Raw genomic sequence first — 21,475 nt, forward strand, 5'->3', positions numbered from 1 at the left:
ACCCGATATTCAACCTATATTCTCGAGGAGTTCCGAGAGTACAAAAATGGCGCGGTGGCTGAACATAGAAAATGACATCAAAAAATTAGTTAATCAAATAACTGGATTCCAGGTATTGATGTAGAATAATTTCATAACAGCTTGTAGAAAATTTCAAATGACTTAATAAACGGTGAAGAGAAAGGTTGTAAACATTGTGAAACGGTCTATTTTCTGAGTTAAAACTCTGCCTAGACTTGCACCATATCCACAAGTATCATGGTCATTTACATAAGTAATCAGCAGATCAGAGCTTTCCCCGGACCTCAGTTCCCTACGAATTTTAATTTATACGTTAATCCTAATGTATTTGCAAACTTGACATAAATCTGTCATGCATTTCAATGACCAACCATGTTGTTGATGTCAATTACAGTCAATATATACTGTAGCTGTATCAATATCGATTCAAATTGATTTAACATGCATCTAATAAAAATTTTAACTTTACTGGGATGCAACCAATTCTCACCAAGGACCATTTCTTGCCAGTGCATTGTTAAGTCGTTTTATCAAAACAAAATTATATATGAAAAATGACTTAACAATGCACATAATACAGTATATAGTCCTTTAATTGTTTGACCCATGCACCATTTATATCAACTGGATATCATTTCAATAGTTAGGTAAGCAAGTGCTTTGAATAATAAATAATGTATGATAATTTAAGTTCAAAAAATGACAATGACAACAGCATTAATATTAAATTGCTGCAATGCTGAATTGATATCGATCTGATATTGTTGATGCAATGATATTGACTCCATTATAGCTCCTTAAACATGCAGTACTTAATGTACTTGCATTTATGTACAATATAATTGATGATTATGTAAATATCCTTGTATTCCCAAATATCGTTCTTACTTTTTGTCTCCTTTGTATCCAAGAATAGAATAATGCAGCTAATTTTTAGAGAAGTTCTTTTCCAAGTTGGAAGTACATATAGTTTAAATACAGTGGAATCTTTACGTTTCATGGTGGCTCAATTTTTGTGGAATTCGTGGGTACTTCTCATCCACGAGTTAACATCCTCCACAAATTAGTGTTATAAAATCATATGTCTGTATGTTGGTATAAAAGAATACACAAAATTACGTACCCACGAACCTGTTAAAGTTAACTAATCCACGAAAATTGGCCCCCACAAATTTTAATGATTTCACAGTAGTTAGGAAAATTGCATCCCTTGTGCATGAACTTTTTTTGGTCATAAAATAGTATTGAACATATTTTTGCAGGAAGGGGAGGAAAACTTCGGATTATGTGTACAGTTTGCCTTGACAAACCTCAAGTTTCATCGTTTCCTGAGTGTTGATAGCCACAAAGTCACCAAATCCCTCAATGGGTAAACTACATTAATTATTCATTAATTAAATGTAGATTACATGTAGGAATTTCTTTTGATAGTGTTGGTAGAAGCATACACAATTAAATCATACAATCATAAATATGTTTTTAAGCAAACTTTATCAAGATTATTGTTTAAACACTAGCAACATTTGGAATACATTTTTTCATCCATTTTTATAGAAAATAATGAATTACTGTGTCTATATTAAATAAGTACACTATAATATTAGTGATAATGTATCATATTTTTAAATATTGTTGTTTTGTTACAGAATGCTGGACAAATTTGAGATCCACTCCCAGTTGGAGAAAAAGAACAGTCTACAGAGACTTTGTGACCAGTTCCTCTCTACTCCCTGTTTTGAAGGACGCGATACAGGAAAAGTATAGCAATTTTTTTCCCCTTTTTTTCATTGAAAGGTTTTATTTAACCCTTTCCAAAATTACAATTACAAGATACCCTTTTCAAAATACCATTACCAGATAAACTCTCATCTGTATTTAAAAAGCAAACTACTGCAGTTTGAACTGCAACCATTTGACTTGGTGCACTATAAAATGCATTACATGTACCTATTATTAAAATGCACCAAATATTTAAGGCCGACAAATAAAGCTTGTTGGATCTGAGTTTTTAATGAGCATTTAAGTTTGCTTATCTTTTAAAGAAAAAAATGATAACCTTTGCAAGATGGACAATTGTGACCTTTATAATGGCCGTCTCTTTTAAGGGATTTGTATTTATTACTTAAAAACATGTACATGTATCTCTAATTATATATGTTTTACAGACAAAAAATATTAAATTGACCTTTGTGCCAAATCTAAAATCCACAAATATTTATTTCTTTTTTAATGAAGTATTAAACTATGTTTGTAATCCCGGAATTCCATTTTAAAGTTTGATAAGGTTTTCTATAGTGTTACAGATGTTATATTACATTGCATACATTGCAAATCAAGTAAGAGTGACAAGTAAATTGATATGATTTTGTTACTTATGTTGTAGACAGACACCCACTACAGTTTATTGTTGCTGCTACTGAATATTGGAGAAAACCCCACCCATGCAGCATACACTGAAAAACCCCAAATTCTGAAAGTCCCAGGTACATTCAAAAATCTAAATAAATATGCGAAACTTATTGACCCTTTCAATAATATTCAAAAAGTTGATAACGAAATCGTATTTATGTTATAATTCATTGAACTTCATTTTGGCTTTGAATAAGCTCATTATTTTATACATATATAGCATTTATGCCATAGAAATTTATCATTCAGTGCATGCATTGCTTGCAAAAACACAGTACATCATGTTTATTATGATTTAAACAATAAATTTATGTATTGACCTGAAGAAGTGGTGGATGATTTTGACTGGGGAGCGTATCTAAGGGAAGGAGAGGAGACATACTCTACAATATATGCTGACTCAGATGTACGTTTTTATGTTGGACACAAATTTGCTCTCTCTCTCTCTCTCTCTCTCTCTCTCTCTCTGACTGACTTTTTATGATCTTTTGAAATGATCATGTGATAAGGAAAGTTTGAAGATTTGAACTCTGTTATGGATACTTAATTAAAAAACTTATTGTTTCTTGTATATAAGTTAAAAAGAAGAGATTATAAGTTATTGTCCTAGAGTTAAGAATTATGATCAGTTAAGTTGAAGACTCAATAGATTGCAGTTGTTTATCATTATAATAATATTAAAATAATATGTACTTATACATGCATATTTTGAAGCTTGTTTATCTTATTATGATTTTATGAACATTTAGTCAGAGTCTGACTGGGATCCCCTTAGTGATGAAGAAACAATAGTTCCTGTAGGGCCGAAACCTGTTGAAGAAATCTCAGATAATGGGGTGGTGGATCCAAGCCTGTCTGCCATTACAGTGGATGCCACCACATTCTGTGTAGAGGAGGAGCCGGACCCCAGAGAATCTGGTACAACCTGGTTGACCAGGAATGTTACAGTCCAGTACTGGTGTGGTCAGAACCGACCAGAGGAAATCCACTCAACTGAAAACCTCAAGAAAGACTGGTAACTGCATTGTTTGAAAGGAGGGTAGGGAAGGGGGTTTATAATACACATTGTTTTGCACTGTATGAAACTGTTTCGAATTAATTTTAAAGCAAATTTGTTGATGAAAAGTCTTGAAAATTCAATCTAATATTTAAGCCAGGAGTAGAACATCTGATCTTATGGTAAAAGGATTCTTTCTACTTTATTTGCTTTGATAGGGAGAGATACAGAGAGGCGACTGATCCAATCTACAGCAACCACAACAACATCACTGTCTCTGAGATACAGCTCCTGAGGGAAGTGTTATGGTGAGTATATTAAATCAACAGGGCTCTCAATAGCTTTTCAAATGAGAATATTCATTTTTCTATTTAAAAAGGCTGCATATACTTGTTTAATTTGACAATTATGAAATCTGAAGTAGTGAGAAATCCCCCGAAACATGTTAAACCTTCAAGGTTGCCCCTTCTTGAAAGCATTGTAATATTGTCGCTGTTGAAGCTACAGCTGTACACGTGTATCTGATTTTGTTAAGGTGTGGAGTAGAAGAGAGTTTTTGTGTTGTGTAGCTTTCTTAAGACCTGATCTATTCATGTGATAATTGCATAATTGTTGATAGAAATGAACTCCAGAGGAAATAAAAATGGATTTTTTTTGGTGTGAATTGATGCAGTTGGTCTTGATTTAATATTCTACCAAAATGTTTTCATGTTCTTAAGGATTCTTGGAGGAGTGACAGACTCCTTTGTGTTTATTCTACATGGAGAGGAATTCATTGTGAGAGAAAATGTTTTTGTCCAGCATTTAACAGATGTAAGTTTTAATGCTGCAAAACAAAAAGAATTTCTATAATTACATTATTCCTTTTCTTTTTCACTCTTTTTAGGATGTCATCTTTATTTGCTAACATTTATTTTACATCATGTAATTCTTATTTAATCTTTATTATGGTATCATGTTGCAGAATTCTTTGGAAAGTTATCTCTCCTGTTTTGCGAAGTACGGCTCCTATGTACATCGTCTGTTATGCTTTGAGGAGGAGTCTATCTGTGGGTCATGTGACCTGTCAATCACAGACCCCAACAGCCTGACTTGCCAAACCTACCAGGCATTCGCTAATGCAATCTCCAACTTCATTAAATCTTTGAGGAAAGAGCTGACGATAATTGAGAAAAAAATAATACAGCAAGGTAGGTGGAAATTCTGCAGATTTTTGGAATGGCTTGATATTATACATTTTCACATTGATACAAGTGTCTTTACATTGAGATAAACGGTATGGATTTATACAGTACTCATTAGTTTTGAAATGGATTTTGAGAAGCACCAAGTATTCCTAAGTTAGGCCAGGTGAAGATAAGTGTGAAGTATAATGGCCTGTGTAAGTGTAAAAGTTGTTTTATTTTCAGAGCAGACAATGACACTGGCCATGCTGCATGGAGATTTGTCATTGTGGCTGAAGAAGATAGAAGTGCTACACTCTGTGTACATTAGAGGAGTCAGAGAAGCCGATTGGCTGGTCAACAACTGTCAGAGGGCGTCCTATCTACTGAGTGTACTGTTTGATACTGTGGTGGAGTATGACACGCTGGGACAGAATGCTTCAGATATTGTAAGGCTTATTTCTGTACTGTTCTTACTTTAATTAAGTACTGTGATTTCATCAATATTTGTTGAATACCTACTTTTTGAAGCGGATCTATGAAATTTAATGTTCATTGAAGTGCAATAAGTGAATGTGAATAATTATATGTTGAATTGATGGCATCATTGGTTGCAAATTCATGTATCCTTGAAACTGTGATGTACTAAATCCATGAAAATCAATGTCCATAAATATTTATAATGAAACCACAGAATATTCATGTTTGATGTTTTCTTTCTATAAATTTCAACGCTTCAAACTTTTAGTTCCACCCAATAATTGCATTTATACATGTATATATTAGTGTAATAAATATTGATGCAATATACATGTAGTTTGGCCAGATGGAATGAATCAACCACGTCTGATTCTTTAAAAAAAATTGTTGGTCCAATATTTGCTCACATTTCTTTTTATTTTGTTTCCATAACAGACAGAGCTTCTGATCCCACTGTGGATACAGACCACCAAGCCTTACATAGAGGTGATAGATGAGTGGATCACTAACGGAAATCTAGTCGACCCCAGAGCAGAGTTCATCCTCAAAAGGTAGGAAGAATTTAGAAACTTATTTATATTGCCAGAAGTTCAACACCTGAATTACTGCATGAAAGGGGTATTCTTATGTGTATTAATTTTTTTTTTTGGGGGGGGGGGGGAGGGGGAGATTGAAACAAAACACAAAACAACATCATTATTACAGCTGTATTAACTTTTATCTTTATTAATGCATTTTGACCAGGAATGAGAATGTTAAATCTCTGGATGAGAGTTTCTGGGAGACAGCCTTCACTATACACGTACCAGCAGACTCGGTGCTGCCTGATGAAGTCCAACAGTCCCAGCATACCATCAGGAGTACTGACAACAGCAAGTCTAGCAGGGGGAGTAACTCTGTACAGCTATCCCAGCATGCCCAGACAATCATGGATAACAGATCACAGAGGGGCAGTAACTCTATAGATAAGACTAAAGGTAAGTATTATTTTGAAGGTAACGCAAATTATTGTTTCATTTTCATATCTTAAAGATGGTCATATTGTAGTTTTAGGATTTGTTTGTCAGTATTTGTAAATGTACATTTAAAATTTGTAGGTTCTTCTCACTGGGCCCCTGAGTTTTTGGAGCCTGTTATTTTGGAGGTGGTATTGGCAGGAAAGTCCATGGAAATGTTACAGGACCTTGGAAAACTGGCTGATGTTTGTGGAGGTAAGCAATGGAATTTACTAATAGAACTTTGTCAAACTTCAGGGCTGTTGTACATATATGTGTTTAATGGAATGCAAAACTTAACATTGTACATTAAATTTTGTACTAGTATTTGATGCTGTATTACAGTGAACAAAGAAAAGTCGTTGTACATGTCATTTTTGGAATCGCTCCAAGACCTGCTGGGGACGCGACCACATGATGATTTTGTAGAAGCCCTGCCCTCTGAAATCAGCATGTACCCAGAGCAGATTGACAGGCAGATGAAAATGAAGGGAATTTTTGATCCACTGTTGAAGATTAACTTCATGAACATTTTTCACTCCTGTAATGTCCGGTTACAAGGATCTATAGATGAAGAAGAGCAGGATAGCAAGTGAGAACCAGTTTAGTTTTGTTTGTCCTGTGTTTGATAATGTTGTTGGGTTAATAGGTGCCTGAATATCAGTCAGATTGTCAGATTTCAGTGGCTCAACTGTAAAAATCCTGGCTGTTATCCCATAGGTCTTGGGTTTGTGTCCTGGTTGAAATTGAAGCTTTCATTACTTGTTTCAATAATTCGAAAGATATTGCACAAATTTTGTATAATTTTGGATTGTTTGTGAAATATTTGGACAACAATTTAAAGTGAAAGGTCAATCATTAACTTTTTGATTGATCACTATTCAGAAAGCCATCCAGGGAGCACCATGTGAATACACTTTTCTTAACTGTATTATGACAAATGTAGAAAGCCTATTGAATTTCTCTGTATCAATTGAATGAAATGTAAAAGTTTTCAGAATTTCTCTTCTCTCTTACATTAGGATGTTGAGTATACTGGAGACAGAGAGATTACAGCCGGTAAACCTTGTCCTTAGGAAGTGTCTGTACCCCCACATCAGTCAGAAGTACTACCGAGTGTGTACCCGCCTAGTCCAGATCCTGAAGGAGGAGTACAGACTGATGGGATACCTGGCAGCTATGAGGGTGAGACGAGATCCAATACAGTCAACCAACTGTTGTTCATCTTTGTTTCGCATTTTGCATTTCATAAAGTTGTTTGCTGCAACTACAGTTGAACTTCGATATCTCGAACACTGATATCTTGAATGTATACAGTGGATATGTCGAAGTGATTTGTAAGTCTAAACCACTTATTTTTTTAAGTGTTTTACCATTGAAATTTCAAATACTCGGATATCTCGAAGGTTTTAAACAGTCCCATCTAGTTCGAGATTATGAAGTTTGACTGTAATTTTAGGGATTTCAAATAAGCTGAAAAAAGCACTTGCATTTGCTCCTTTTTTCAGCATTTCTTTCTGATGGAAGCTGGTGATACAATGTTTGATTTCTACACCCCTATATTTGACAAGGTAGGATGTTTGACATTGAAAACACAGAGTGCATGGACTAAAGGCAAACTTTCAATAGTTGTACCGGTAGTACCTTCCATATATTGAAGAATAAGCACCTTCTTCTATGTAGCATAATGATCAATGATAACATATTTTTACAATTTAACTTTATCTGAATAATATTAAATAAATTCAAATAAAGGTATGAACATGTATCTTAACACTAAAATGTTTTCTTTTGTACCTCATGCTATCTTTGAAGGAAGATATCATTGCAGAACAAAATTAACATCTTCAACATCACTGGTTATATATTTTTGTTAAGCAATGTTCATAACCTTAATACCCACATAAACCACCATTCTTTTGTAATAACACTGTGTATCATTACAAGTATCATTGTATGTGTCATGTATTGTAAATTCCTTATATTACGCTAGTACCAGTACTTAATTCTGCAATCTTGATTTTTTGTATCAAATCGCGACAATAAAAAATGTAAACACAGAACTCTTTACCTTATTTCTTATTGTTCTAAACTCTGAAAAAGAATGGCGAGATTTTAAATTCCATGAAGGGTGCTTCTCACGATTTTACACAGATATTGATTGCTCGCGTTTAATAAGGAATCTACAGTATCATGAACCCCCCTTTCTGCTGACAGATACGCCTCAACAGTCACTGGAGAGATATCTCTACTGTCAACCTGATCCTACAGGAAGCTTTACAGACCCATTATCCAGAGGAGACTAGTCGGTAAGAGAAACTAATGCTTTTTGTATGCTGGAAAGTGTGCCATTATTTTATCTGATATAATATGCAGATGCATTTTCCATAGATACCTAGATACCAGTATTATATGCCGTACTAGAAAATATTCGCCCCCGTTTTATTTTTGCCCCTTTCCTCATCGTTATCATTGGGCGAATTTAAAACTTGGCAAATTCCAAAGGCTCAATTTATCGCTATTTAAACACAATCTTGTCTGGGCGAATTTAATTGGTGAATCCATTTTCAAGTAAAGAAGGGCGAAAGTAACCCTTAATTCATTATGACAATGTTCTTTTCAATTTTTAGCTCACCTGAGCTGAAAGCTCAAGTGAGCTATTCTGATCACATTTTGTCCGTCGTCCGTCTGTCCGTCTGTCTGTCCGTCTGTCTGTCCGTCTGTAAACTTTTTACATTTTGAACTTCTTCTCTAAAACCGCTTATCCAATTTCAACCAAATTTAGCACAAAGCATCCTTATGTGAGGGCGAATATAATTTGCAAAAATAAAAGTCCGATCTGTAATCAAAGCGGAGAAAACCTTGAAACTGTAGAAAAAGGGGGGTGCATTTTTAAAAATCTTCTTCTCAAGAACTACTGATTCCAATTCAACGTAGTTTAGCATAAATTATCCTTATGGGAAGGAAAATATAAATTGCAAAAATTAAGTGCTAATTCTGTTTCAAATCTGAGTTATTACGAAAATAATAATAAAGGAAATGCGCGTTTCAATCAGTTTAATAGCTTCGGGTTCGGCATCCGGTAATCCGGCATCCGGTAAAATGGGTAGGTAAGACTAGGTCTGGGCAAAACAAAGATTGGCAGTTATTAATTTGCCAATCTCATTAAAATTTCAGGATATTTGATGGACTAGTATATTTGTATTCGCTGTAAATATTGCTGCAAAATAATGCGTATTTGGAATTGACGATTGTCGATCTGCCTTGGCTTATATTTTGCCACGGCCCGGGTTTGCATACCCATTTTACCTAGACTCGTATTCCATACTTCTAAAACGAGGTTCTTTGTTTAAAGCAGCCATAACATTATACGAAAAAGGGTCGATCTGACTATGATGAATTTGCTTGTTGTGCAACAGTTCGCGTATGAAGGAAAGTTTTGAAACATGCAAAATATATTGTTGCCGATTTTGTGAAGTAAATTGAGGCTAAATATTTCAATGCGTTGACAGTTTTCACACATGACGTTGGTGTTAGCTTGTTCCGATTTTCGTTTCGTTTTCATTATTTCTGCTTGTAACCTGGGAACTATCGTCTGTATTATTTTTGTGATTTTTACGTATCAAATCAAACAGAGACTTTGGTAAATCAAACAGTTAACTGTTTACCTGCGCAAATTAAGCAAAATCTGATGTATCAAAAAATAATGAAATACAATTCATTCTATCGGTAATTCGATCGGCATTATCTTTGCGTAATGGTAGATTAATGCAATAGGTTTTGTTGCCATGCTCGGCATTTTCTCGAGTTTATTCAGTTTAAATAAAGTTTGACATTGCTGACGGAAATATGTAGGTATATACATGTATATATATATATATATGATTCATTTCGAAAAAATAAATTGTGTTCTTTATTTGTTATAGTGAATGTTTCTTGTGTTTAATTGTTTTCAATTTCTATTTACTAACCATATTTGAGTGTTAAGCTTCAAATTATAAGCAAGATACAGAGATTTGCTCACAATTCTATGTTTGTACACAGATCTTAAAAACTAAAGATTAAAAAAGTAAAAAAATTGTCAATATTTATTTAGAAAATTTTCAAAGTCTGTTCGTTCAGAAACCAACTTTAACTTCTTATTGTATTGTAAACTTAACATTTTTTCGTCATTATTACTCCTACTGTACATGTGATCCTTCACTGTGTTTGTGTACATTTGTATAAACTGATTTTGAACCTCAAATACCAGTGAACTGGTCTTGAGTGAATAAAAGAATATAAAATCTTAGGCCATTCTTTTTTTCCATTTTAAATGCTGAATAGGAAATACCAAGTTAAAAATCATAAGCTGAATGTAATAAACTCATGTGAACAAAATATGAATCAAACCTAGGCGAACTGTGAGCTCTGTATCTTGCTTATAATTCAACAATTGACGCTGAAATTTTGGTTGAACATTAGAAAATCTCTATGAATTCTTGTACAAACAAAATAAAAGAATGATGCTGTGAAATCATTAGATTTCGTGGTGGCTCATTTTTCGTGGAATTCGTGGGTACCTCTCATCCACGAAATAACATCCTTCATGAATTGATGAATTAGGGTAATAAAGTCATATTCCCTTTTGTAGATATATATGAATACACGAAATTACGTCCCCACGAACCTGTAAAATTTAAGTCATCCACGAAAATTGGCCCCTACGAAATTTAATGATTCCACAGTATTCTGTATATATCTTCTCTCTGGGGCCCTCTCTTTATACAATAAATAATGTGAAATCTACATCAATTTTGATAGTTTTTCAGACACGAGTAAATAAAAACGACATCTTTAAAACAGTTTCCATATTTCTGACACATTTGTGTTGCGGGGATAAAGTAATTATCGCTATTCCTAAGAATATCACAGCGGAAAATTATCCTGGTTTATACGCGAAGTAAATAACAGTCATTTAATTATAATGGAGAAGGCAAATAAAATTTTTGAATGTTTTTAATTTGAGGAATTTAGCACATTGAGGTACAATTTTCTTCTTCACATCTATACATGTAGGGTTTTTAAAATAAAAAACAATAACTATTATTTTTTTTTAATACAATAACTAGTAAGTACTGAGTAGTTGATGAAAAAAATGTACCTATATGCTCTCATATATTTTGATCGCTTTACAAAGTGGGGGGGGGGGGGCAGAACGAAAATATAGGGATTTGGAAGTTAACAACTTAACAGTATACCTCTACCAAATGTTTAGTTTTATATCTTGCGTAGAATTTTCTTATTCTGGTAAAATATAGTATTTCATGAAGGTACGATGTCAAAGATTACATATATACAAAAATAAGTGTAAAATTCGAATACTTTACAATGTTTATTTTTTGTTTTTCTACCGAGGGACCATAGTGCACAATATCTTTTGAACGCCCATTGTTGCTCAGGTGAGCATTGTGGCCCCATGGGCCTCTTGTTAATTTTTTTGAAAAAATTATACATAAAAGTTTTAATGGTTTACTCATTTGATTGTAAATTTCATTAAATAAATAACATTTGTTGGTAGAAATTCTGAATATATCTTGTTTTACACATTTTATTATTATAAAATGATTACTAGTATATATGTAATCGTCTAATGTACAGGTTGTATGTGAGTATTGAGGAGTTGCCGGAAGACCGGCGTCCCATTAATATCACAGACTGCATCAAACTGCACTATAAGGTATTTGAAAATAAAAACTATAGTAGTTATTGAATTGATATCATAATTGAAGGTCTCAAAAATGTAAAATTTCTTTTGAAATAAACTTGTCCTTTCTCTCACTTGTACTTAAATTTCTGTGTATCAATCATGTTTAGTTCTTTAAAAATAGGTCTATCTGGAAACTCAGAGATATCTGATACTTGTATCTGGCTGATGTGTAGTATAGCTCCTTATCCTCTTTTGACAGGTGCCCTGTAGTTTTGCCTGGTAAAAAACACAGATGCGTGATATAATTCTTTTCTATCTTCTTTTAACAGGTGCCCTGGCCAGTGGATGTGGTCATCAGCTCCAAGTGTCAGGCAATCTACAACCAGATCTTCACCTTTCTCCTGCAGGTGAAGCGGGCCAAGTACTGCCTGGACGAGCTCCGATTCTGTGGTATGTACACAATGGTTATGTAAAGATGTTCGTTGTTTTTCTTTGTTCAGTGATTGTTGTAATATTTTTCAACTAAATTGGATATAAAATCATAAGGTTTAGATATTTTTGGCACTGAAAATTGGTTGTGATGGTGTATTTTAAAACAGTAGTAGTCATGTATCATTTTAATCTAAACAGTGCAGTTCACTAGGTAACATAAAAAGATCCATTTGAGAATAATCATAAACCAAGTTTACATGCAGTAAAAACTTACCACAGGAACAATAAAAATGTGACCTTGTTTCAGACTTGGAGAAGGACCTTGGGCTCCAGAGTCACTCGGGGACAGAGTTTTCTCTTCATCTTGATGAGGACATGCCCAGGGAGGGACGCATTCACCGCATGCATGTTCTCAGAATGAGGCTGACGTACTTTGTCAACAGTCTGCACAACTATATCATGACCAGGGTATTTAATTTCCGACTCAAATTTTGACATATCTTTTGATGATTCTATTGCAGCATGCCTCATCATTTAAAACCTGTGTACAATGTAGTGTGGTTTAAAAATATTGTTTGGGTTTTATGAAGACTTTTTTGGTATAGACTTGTCCATCCTTCAATGCTTCAGTGGTTTGATTGCAAGAAAAGTTGAATTAATACTTTGTTTATATGATTGGAGAAAATGTTATAAATCAATTTACTTCAACCTTTATCAAAATACCAAACTGTGATGAAATTATGCGGGTATGATAAGGCAACTCTCAGCAATCAAATTTCCTCTGATAGATATGACATCACAATAAGCAGTATGATGTCATATTTTAATCAGAAACATGTCAATTTATACTTTATCTCTGATTTAAATCATAAAAACTACAGGCGTAAAATGTCACTAGAAACTCTTCTAACTGAATATATCTTCGATTCCTCTGTATTATGTATATTTATCATTGATGATGTCACATGCATGTTTAGTAGAGAAGATCAATGTCGGGAGACAAATATGTTAGGATACAAATCATCGGAATGCAGGGTTGGCAAAAAAGCGGGAATTACTCATATTTCCCAGGACGGTGGGAAATACTGGTAATTCCCGGGAATTACTGGTATTTCCCGGGAAATACTGGGAAATAAAGTACAACTACATATTATAGTACTTCATACTTAAGACATTAGTCTTAATTAAATCTGTAGGGATGTAGACAATAGTACACCTTGTCAGCAATGACATTTTATAATGGTCTTTGATTTTAACAAGTTTTGACTGGTCAGTAATGCATTGGTTATCTCTTATGAATACTCAAAACATGGTTCATTCATATACCATTGTAATTTGTTTTTAAGGCTTTAATCAGGTATAGGTGCATCTACACAGTTATCATAAACATGATATCAAAGGTTACATTTTCTGGTTATTTGGTGAATATGAAAATGGGGCAAGAAAATTGTGAAAAATAAAGTGTGACTATGTCACTACCTCAGTATGCAACACACCTAAGAAGAAGCCAATTAGCCCCACTCATAGTATATATCTCCCCAAAACAGGAGCACAAAACTGTCAAGTGTAATTATTTATTAAAAAAACATGTGTGATTATTGAATTTTTACTTACAACACCAACACTAATTATAACAGTTTATTTTGTGCTTTGAATTATAAATCTGTAAAACACAAAACTTGAAGTTAAAAAAACTGAACTAAAATTTGTACATTAGCAGCTATAGAAATCTTTTGGAATAGGTGAACTGGTGAATTTAAGATTTATAAACTGACATTGAAATGGGGAAGTATAATATAAAATTGGTTTTTGATGCTTACTGTTAATATCTTTTATCATAAACATAAGTTTTACATTGAACAAACTAAAGAAATAAAGATTATAAATTTGTATTTCCCAGTATTTCCCAGTTTAGTGGAAAACAGTAGTATTTACCGGGACGGGAAATACCGGTATTTACCACCGCTAATTCCCAGCACTGGTATTTCCCGGCCAACCCTGTCGGAATGCAGTGTAAACAATGCCAAAATATGACTTATTTAATACTGATAAACAAGATTTAGATAAATGTCAGTTTGGATATAATCAGGATAATACAGGCATGGATATTTTGTTTTATTAGTGAGTGATATAAGGTAAGCAGATAGACATTTACGTGGCATGACCGGCCTTTTCTCTGTCAGTGTGTACAAAAAAGGCAAAAGTGTAACACTACCCTGAATATTATGAAAGTTGAATTAGGCAAATATCAAAAGCATATATGACTTAAACTACTTGAAAAGTTCGTAATATTTTCTATGAAATTGATTAAGTCGAGGGGGTTTCCGATAAATAATGACAATAATTATTTTATGTGATCAACAATAGGATTCTAACAGTAAAACTAACAAAACAAATTGCTGATCGAATTACTGTATAATACATACAAATGAACTTCGGGGTAGTGTTAAACTTTTTGAATTTTTGGTAAGGTAAAAAATTTATCTATTTTTAACTGTCACGCGATACCATGGCACGGCAGCTTCAAAGATTGACTGGATTCCGAAGTCACGGCAGCTTCAAAGATCGACTGGATTCCGAAGTAGAAAAATGATATCGTGACGAACACATTCACTTTATATTAATATTCAGCGCTGTTTTCGTAAAAATAAACAATGTTTAAATTGATCATAATATCACCCGTCATTTAATTCGGAGTTGCCTTAACCTACCCGTGTAAACTTGCATACAGAGAATACTAGTAATCGAATGTTCTGTATATCAGAATGTAAACAGAATTTTTGACAATTTAATGAAAAGAAACAATAGTTTCTGTAAGAGTTTTTTGATCTCATTAAACTTTCATTAGTTGCAATTAAAATAATTTTGTATTAAGATACATCTCTATTTATTCCACCAGTTCTTTTCTAATGCAACACCTACCAGAATAAAAATCAGATTACCTGTAATTTAATAGTTATGGCATGCATTTCTCCTCTAATTCACTCTTTAAATTTTCTTATTTAGATTTTACATAGCACAGGGATTGAATTTAAGCAAGACTTGGAGAAAGCCAAAGATCTAGATCAGATTATTGCAATCCACAATAAATATGTCAACACGATACACGAGCGGTGCCTCCTGCACAAGATGGTGAAGCTTCTCAAGCAGGCAGTGATGAACGTCCTCAACCTGATCCTGAACTTTCAGGCTCTCTGGGACGAAGGCATCCATGAAATCAGGTACTGTAAACCAAATTTGATTTCTCATGACTTTATTTTGCGATTTAATGGAGATAAACTGGTTTGCGATGAAGATGCAGATTATCTAGAAAACAAAATACCAGGGACATTAGTTGACTTGTTCGTGACAGTGAGGCTTTTGCAAACCTCATGAAAATTTCTCGCACATGAATAATAGTTGGTTTAGAGTCATCAAAATGATTCATCATGAAGGGGGTTGGATGTGGTTTATAATTACTCTTTTTCTTGTTTAAAATGAAAGATGCTGTCATGAAATGAAATATCTTTGGAATGGTTCCCTTGTCTGTCCTCAAAAGATGATATTTAAGGGAACTTGTATTAAGTGCAGAATAACCATCTGTTTGTATTGCAGTTTGAAGACTATTGAGGGTATGGAGATTGAGTTCTCCAGATGTATTCTGTTTCTTTCTACATTCCTCAACAACGTCATCAAGAGGGGGTCTTTTCCACATTGTAAGTACATGTACTGATTATGACTTTGATATTCTTAAATAATGGTACATGCATCAGCATCTTGAAATTCATTTTGGTTTCTTTCTGCTTTCTATTTTTCTCAGAAAGTTAAAGAAATATGTCAACTGAAAAAAATGATTTTTCACATGTATTTTCTGGAAATGCATACAAATTGCAAACAACTCCAATTAATTAGAAAAGAATTTTCAAAATACATGTATCACTAATTTCTACCTTCAAAGAATGTATGCACTTGCTGATTTTTATTCTTTCATTTTCAGTGGAGTCCCTAGCATTTGCGTTAGTCACATCTACAGAACACTTAACAAAAGGAAGAGCCCATGTGACATGATAGCGACCAATGAACATATAGCAGCTTGTTCATCTCATTGAATAGTGATAAATAACAACGAGCGACCAATCATAGCTACTTGCTCATCTCAGTGGATAGTGATTGATAACTTGTGAATTTGACCAATGAATATTTGTGTTATATAGAGATTGATAAAACTTCTGTGATCTATGACACAGCTGAATGTTCATGCCACGCAAAGGAGACTAATGGTAGTGATTTATGTTCTCTCAACATTTATGCTACTGGGATGGTGATGAATTCGTATACACTGTATCCAGAATCTTCACAAAAGGTGGCAAATTCACAATTGAGGGAGTTTTTGAATTTGTTCTGTTATATATCTGTGATACGTATTTTATTTTAACAGACATTTATTTGAAATTAAAATATTTTTAAGTCAATTTTCTGTGTTATCTACTGGTTTCCCCCAGGAATCCGAGTAATCACCAAGTTGTGAGTGGGAAAGTTTGTAACAGAAGTAATAATTTTAAATTTTCATCTTACTATATGTAAAGTTGCCTGTTGTGAGAATATATGTATTGCATTCACAATTTGTTGTTTAGCTAGAGGGCCTCCATTTTGTAAATTCTACATGTACCACAACCATCCATCATGGAAATATGTCTTACATGTCAACATCTGTGCAATAGCAATTAACAATTGTTATTTTTAAGAGAATATGTTAAGACATGTCGTTATATGGTAGGAAACTCTCTCCTGCAGGTCAATTATTTAAAAAACTGCTTGAAGAACTTTTTATTTTGATGGAGTATGTATGAAAAAAAAAACCCCACTTAAAAACATAGAAAATAAGCAGTGACATTTACATGTATTCATTAAAATTGAAGAACCATTAACAAATGTGGCAAGTACAGCAACAAAAAAATATTTTCCATAACAAAGTAATGATGGCATTTTCCAAGTAAAAGGCATATAACAATTACGATAAGCTAATAACTATTAGCAGTGTCACTTGTCAGTTTTGAGTTTTTTGCCTTTATTCAGTATGGCATCAATTGTACGTTTGTACTGGTTGGACAGAGTTGTTGCCGATACCATGATTTCTTGAGCACTGGGAATCTCAAGAGCTGGAAACATTGTTTTAGGAACAGACACATTATCTTCTCCTGAATCCACAGATACCGTGTCTCTGCCCGTCAAAGACGGCTCAGATACCATAGTATCAGATATTTTGCCTTTAAGCTCCCTGTTATTGAAAGTGTTTAATTTTGTAGCAATTTCCAAATCGCAGTCCTCAGGATATTCGGTGTCTTCAGTGATGGTTTTGGTTCTGGAGAGAGAAGGATCAGGAAGAAAGTCATCCACACAGAAGGCCAGAGTGTTGCTAGACTCTACCCTCTTCCCATCGATGAGCAGAGTGGTAGCAGGGAGACTTTTATCAGAGACCTGGGTCCGTGCTTTTGAGGGTCCATCTTCTGTATCATTGTCATCGGAGTCTGAGAAAAGGTCCTTGTCACCGTCATCATGCGATACACTCTCCACAGAGGTTTGTGAAAGCTTCAATTCCAAATAACAAAGTGAAAAATATTAATGAATTAGTTCTATAATGAATGTTGAATTTCACCTTTAACAAAACAAATTGTTATGCCTTGGACTTAATGGTGCAACGTCATTGAATAAATTTAAATGGCAACACAGTGGATGCAACGTCATTTACATCACATTTCTTTCTTCTATACACTAATTTACAAAAAAGTTTTGGTCCTCAACAAAACAGAATGCGCGTCGGCTTCTATGGAGGTTGACAACCCCACAAATTTCTGTACACAGTAACTAACCTATTTAGAACGTAATAATATGTGCAGTCGATAAGCTCTTTGTTGAAAGTATTAATAACTGATTCTGATATAAAACAAGAGGCCCATGGGCCACATCGCTCACCTGAGGAACAATAGGTATGATAAAGTCAGCTTCATGGAGTCATAATACAAACAATCTGGACAATGTACAAAAATACATGTAGATCCTGTATAAATAAAATCCATTTTTCCCCCTTTGAACTCGGATAGCCCTGATTGCTGCCAATATTCACAAGAGCAAACTTTAATCACCGCTCCTGCACATATATAGGGACTCAACGTTACGCAGGCAGGGATGACCGCACAGCTATGCAACTCAACAGGTACCAACATTAACGCAAGCAGGGATGACTGCACACTTGCACCAACAGCTCAACCTAGCGCAAGCAGGGAGACGAAGATTAGAAAGAGCAGGGATGTCCACACACTCAATCTATCCGTACCTGTTCAAGTTTAACCCCAGACAATCGCTCGTCACATTGCAATAGACACTGTCCCTATATATGTGCCGGCCTAAAATAATTCATAGTATCTAAAAATTGGAAATCAAAAATAAACAAACTAATCCGGCCTAACCCAAAACTACTTATGCAGAACAACTTATATACATTGAATATTTATTATTGTATAAAAATAATCATCACAATAATTTGTTAACAGTGGATGCATTAATTAAAATAATCAAGAATCAATAAATCAAGGGCAATAACTCAATACAGTAATACAAAAAGATTCTAATGAAAAAATAGCTGCCTGCTTCAATTTTATAGTCATATCACATGTTGAGTATTGCAGTTCTCAAAAAGATCCTTTACAATTGTTTATATATGGGATATTTAGCTACTACATCAAACTCTGAACCTTCTTGTGAGGCCGAAGAATTGTCCTGGAGCCAAAGTCTTAACAATTATAAAGAATCATCTTGCTGATTAGTCTCTGAGAAGAAGATTTTTAAAGATTTACTCTATGTATTCCTATGTAAAACTTTAACACCCCCCCAATGTGGCCTCACCCTACCCCCAGGGGTCATGATTTTCACAAATTTGAATCTACACTACCTGAGGATGCGTCCACACAAGTTTCAGCTTTCCTGGCTGTTAATTTTCTGAGAAGAAGATTTTTAAAGATTTACTCTATATATTCCTATGTAAAAATTCGACCCCCCATTGTGGCCCCACCCTACCCCCAAGGGTCATGATTTTCACAACTTTGAATCTACACTACCTGAGGATGCTTCCAGACAAGTTTCAGCTTTCCTAGCTGATTAGTTTCTGAGAATAAGATTTTTAAAGATTTACTCTATGTATTCCTATGTAAAACTTCGTCCCCCCATTGTGGCCCCACCCTGCCCCCAAGGTTCATGATTTTCACAAATTTGAATATATACTGCCTGAGGATGCGTCCACACAAGTTTCAGCTTTCCTGGCTGTTTAATTTCTGAGAAGAAGATTTTTAAAGATTTACTCTATATATTCCTATGTAAAACTTCGACCCCCCATTGTGGCCCCACCCTACCCCCAAGGGTCATGATTTTCACAACTTTGAATCTACACTGCCTGAGGATGCGTCCACACAAGTTTCAGCTTTACTGGCTGATTAGTTTCTGAGAAGAAGATTTTTAAAGATTAACTCTATATTTTCCTATGTAAAACTTGGACCCCCATTGTGGCCCCACCCTACCCCCAAGGGTCATGATTTTCACAACTTTGAATCTATACTGCCTGAGGATGCATCCACACAAGTTTCAGCTTTCCTGGCTGATTAGTTTCTGAGAAGAAGATTTTTAAAGATTTACTCTATATATTCCTATGTAAAACTTCGACCCCCCATTGTGGCCCCACCCTACCCCCAAGGGTCATGATTTTCACAACTTTGAATCTACACTACCTGAGGATGCTTCCAGACAAGTTTCAGCTTTCCTAGCTGATTAGTTTCTGAGAATAAGATTTTTAAAGATTTACTCTATGTATTCCTATGTAAAACTTCGTCCCCTCATTGTGGCCCCACCCTACCCCCAAGGGTCATGATTTTCACAAATTTGAATATATACTGCCTGAGGATGAGTCCACACAAGTTTCAGCTTTCCTGGCTGATTAGTTTCTGAGAAGAAGATTTTTAAAGATTTACTCTATGTATTCCTAAGTAAAACTTCGACCCCCCATTGTGGCCCCACCCTACCCCCAAGGGTCATGATTTTCACAACTTTGAATCTACACTGCCTGAGGATGCGTCCACACAAGTTTCAGCTTTCCTGGCTGATTAGTTTCTGATCAGAAGATTTTTAAAGATTAACTCTATATTTTCCTATGTAAAACTTCGACCCCCATTGTGGCCCCACCCTACCCCCAAGGGTCATGATTTTCACAACTTTGAATCTATACTGCCTGAGGATGCATCCACACAAGTTTCAGCTTTCCTGGCTGATTAGTTTCTGAGAAGAAGATTTTTAAAGATTTACTCTATATATTCCTATGTAAAACTTCGACCCCCCATTGTGGCCCCACCCTACCCCCAAGGGTCATGATTTTCACAACTTTGAATCTACACTACCTGAGGATGCTTCCAGACAAGTTTCAGCTTTCCTAGCTGATTAGTTTCTGAGAATAAGATTTTTAAAGATTTACTCTATGTATTCCTATGTAAAACTTCGTCCCCTCATTGTGGCCCCACCCTACCCCCAAGGGTCATGATTTTCACAAATTTGAATATATACTGCCTGAGGATGAGTCCACACAAGTTTCAGCTTTCCTGGCTGATTAGTTTCTGAGAAGAAGATTTTTAAAGATTTACTCTATGTATTCCTAAGTAAAACTTCGACCCCCCATTGTGGCCCCACCCTACCCCCAAGGGTCATGATTTTCACAACTTTGAATCTACACTGCCTGAGGATGCGTCCACACAAGTTTCAGCTTTCCTGGCTGATTAGTTTCTGAGAATAAGATTTTTAAAGATTTACTCTATATTTTCCTATGTAAAACTTCGACCCCCCATTGTGGCCCCACCCTACCCCCAAGGGTCATGATTTTCACAACTTTGAATATATACTGCCTTAGGATGCGTCCACACAAGTTTCAGCTTTCCTGGCTGATTAGTTTCTGAGAAGAAGATTTTTAAAGATTAACTCTATATTTTCCTATGTAAAACTTCGACCCCCATTGTGGCCCCACCCTACCCCCAAGGGTCATGATTTTCACAACTTTGAATCTATACTGCCTGAGGATGCATCCACACAAGTTTCAGCTTTCCTGGCTGTTTAGTTTTGGAGAAGAAGATTTTTAAAGATTTACTCTATATATTCCTATGTAAAACTTCGACCCCCCATTGTGGCCCCACCCTACCCCCAAGGGTCATGATTTTCACAACTTTGAATCTACACTACCTGAGGATGCTTCCAGACAAGTTTCAGCTTTCCTAGCTGA

At 34.8% G+C, this 21,475-nt stretch overlaps 2 protein-coding genes across 3 annotated transcripts in view; one reads left to right on the forward strand and one right to left on the reverse strand.

Moving 5' to 3' along the window:
- Window positions 1-15: 15 nt before the first annotated feature.
- LOC128187178 (gamma-tubulin complex component 5-like) lies at window positions 16-16,637 on the forward strand. 2 transcript variants are annotated; one of them, XM_052857436.1, is made up of 23 exons: window positions 16-112; window positions 1,284-1,390; window positions 1,668-1,779; window positions 2,405-2,504; window positions 2,757-2,836; window positions 3,180-3,445; window positions 3,646-3,735; window positions 4,147-4,240; window positions 4,392-4,617; window positions 4,837-5,039; window positions 5,506-5,621; window positions 5,815-6,047; window positions 6,168-6,281; window positions 6,411-6,657; window positions 7,088-7,250; window positions 7,574-7,636; window positions 8,283-8,374; window positions 11,706-11,784; window positions 12,084-12,204; window positions 12,494-12,654; window positions 15,193-15,407; window positions 15,781-15,881; window positions 16,163-16,637. In XM_052857436.1, exons 1-23 carry the CDS (start codon window positions 47-49, stop codon window positions 16,231-16,233), a joined length of 3,120 nt encoding a protein of 1,039 aa, XP_052713396.1. In that variant the 5' UTR covers window positions 16-46; the 3' UTR covers window positions 16,234-16,637. The 2 variants fall into 2 exon arrangements, with proteins under 2 accessions (XP_052713396.1, XP_052713403.1); XM_052857443.1 differs by having other exon boundaries at window positions 2,760-2,836.
- A 348-nt stretch (window positions 16,638-16,985) lies between these two features.
- LOC128179495 (coiled-coil domain-containing protein 73-like) overlaps window positions 16,986-21,475 on the reverse strand; it is a 118,856-nt gene continuing 114,366 nt past the window's right edge. The window contains exon 15 of the mRNA XM_052846926.1: window positions 16,986-17,754. Within this exon, the coding sequence (XP_052702886.1) occupies window positions 17,206-17,754 (549 nt within the window). The 3' untranslated portion in view covers window positions 16,986-17,205. The remainder of the gene's footprint in view (window positions 17,755-21,475) is intronic.

The sequence above is a fragment of the Crassostrea angulata genome, chromosome 1, assembly GCF_025612915.1.
Source record: "Crassostrea angulata isolate pt1a10 chromosome 1, ASM2561291v2, whole genome shotgun sequence".
Taxonomy (NCBI): Eukaryota; Metazoa; Mollusca; class Bivalvia; order Ostreida; family Ostreidae; genus Magallana; species Magallana angulata.

What these genes read in the sequence shown, in the direction of transcription:
- LOC128187178 (XM_052857436.1), top strand. Translation starts at nt 47, where the DNA reads ATGGCGCGGTGGCTGAACATAGAAAATGACATCAAAAAATTAGTTAAT. An exon ending in CCAAATTCTGAAAGTCCCAG is followed by an intron (nt 2,505 to 2,756) that starts GTACATTCAAAA and finishes ATTGACCTGAAG; the next exon opens with AAGTGGTGGATGATTTTGAC. An exon ending in GACAGAATGCTTCAGATATT is followed by an intron (nt 5,040 to 5,505) that starts GTAAGGCTTATT and finishes TTTCCATAACAG; the next exon opens with ACAGAGCTTCTGATCCCACT.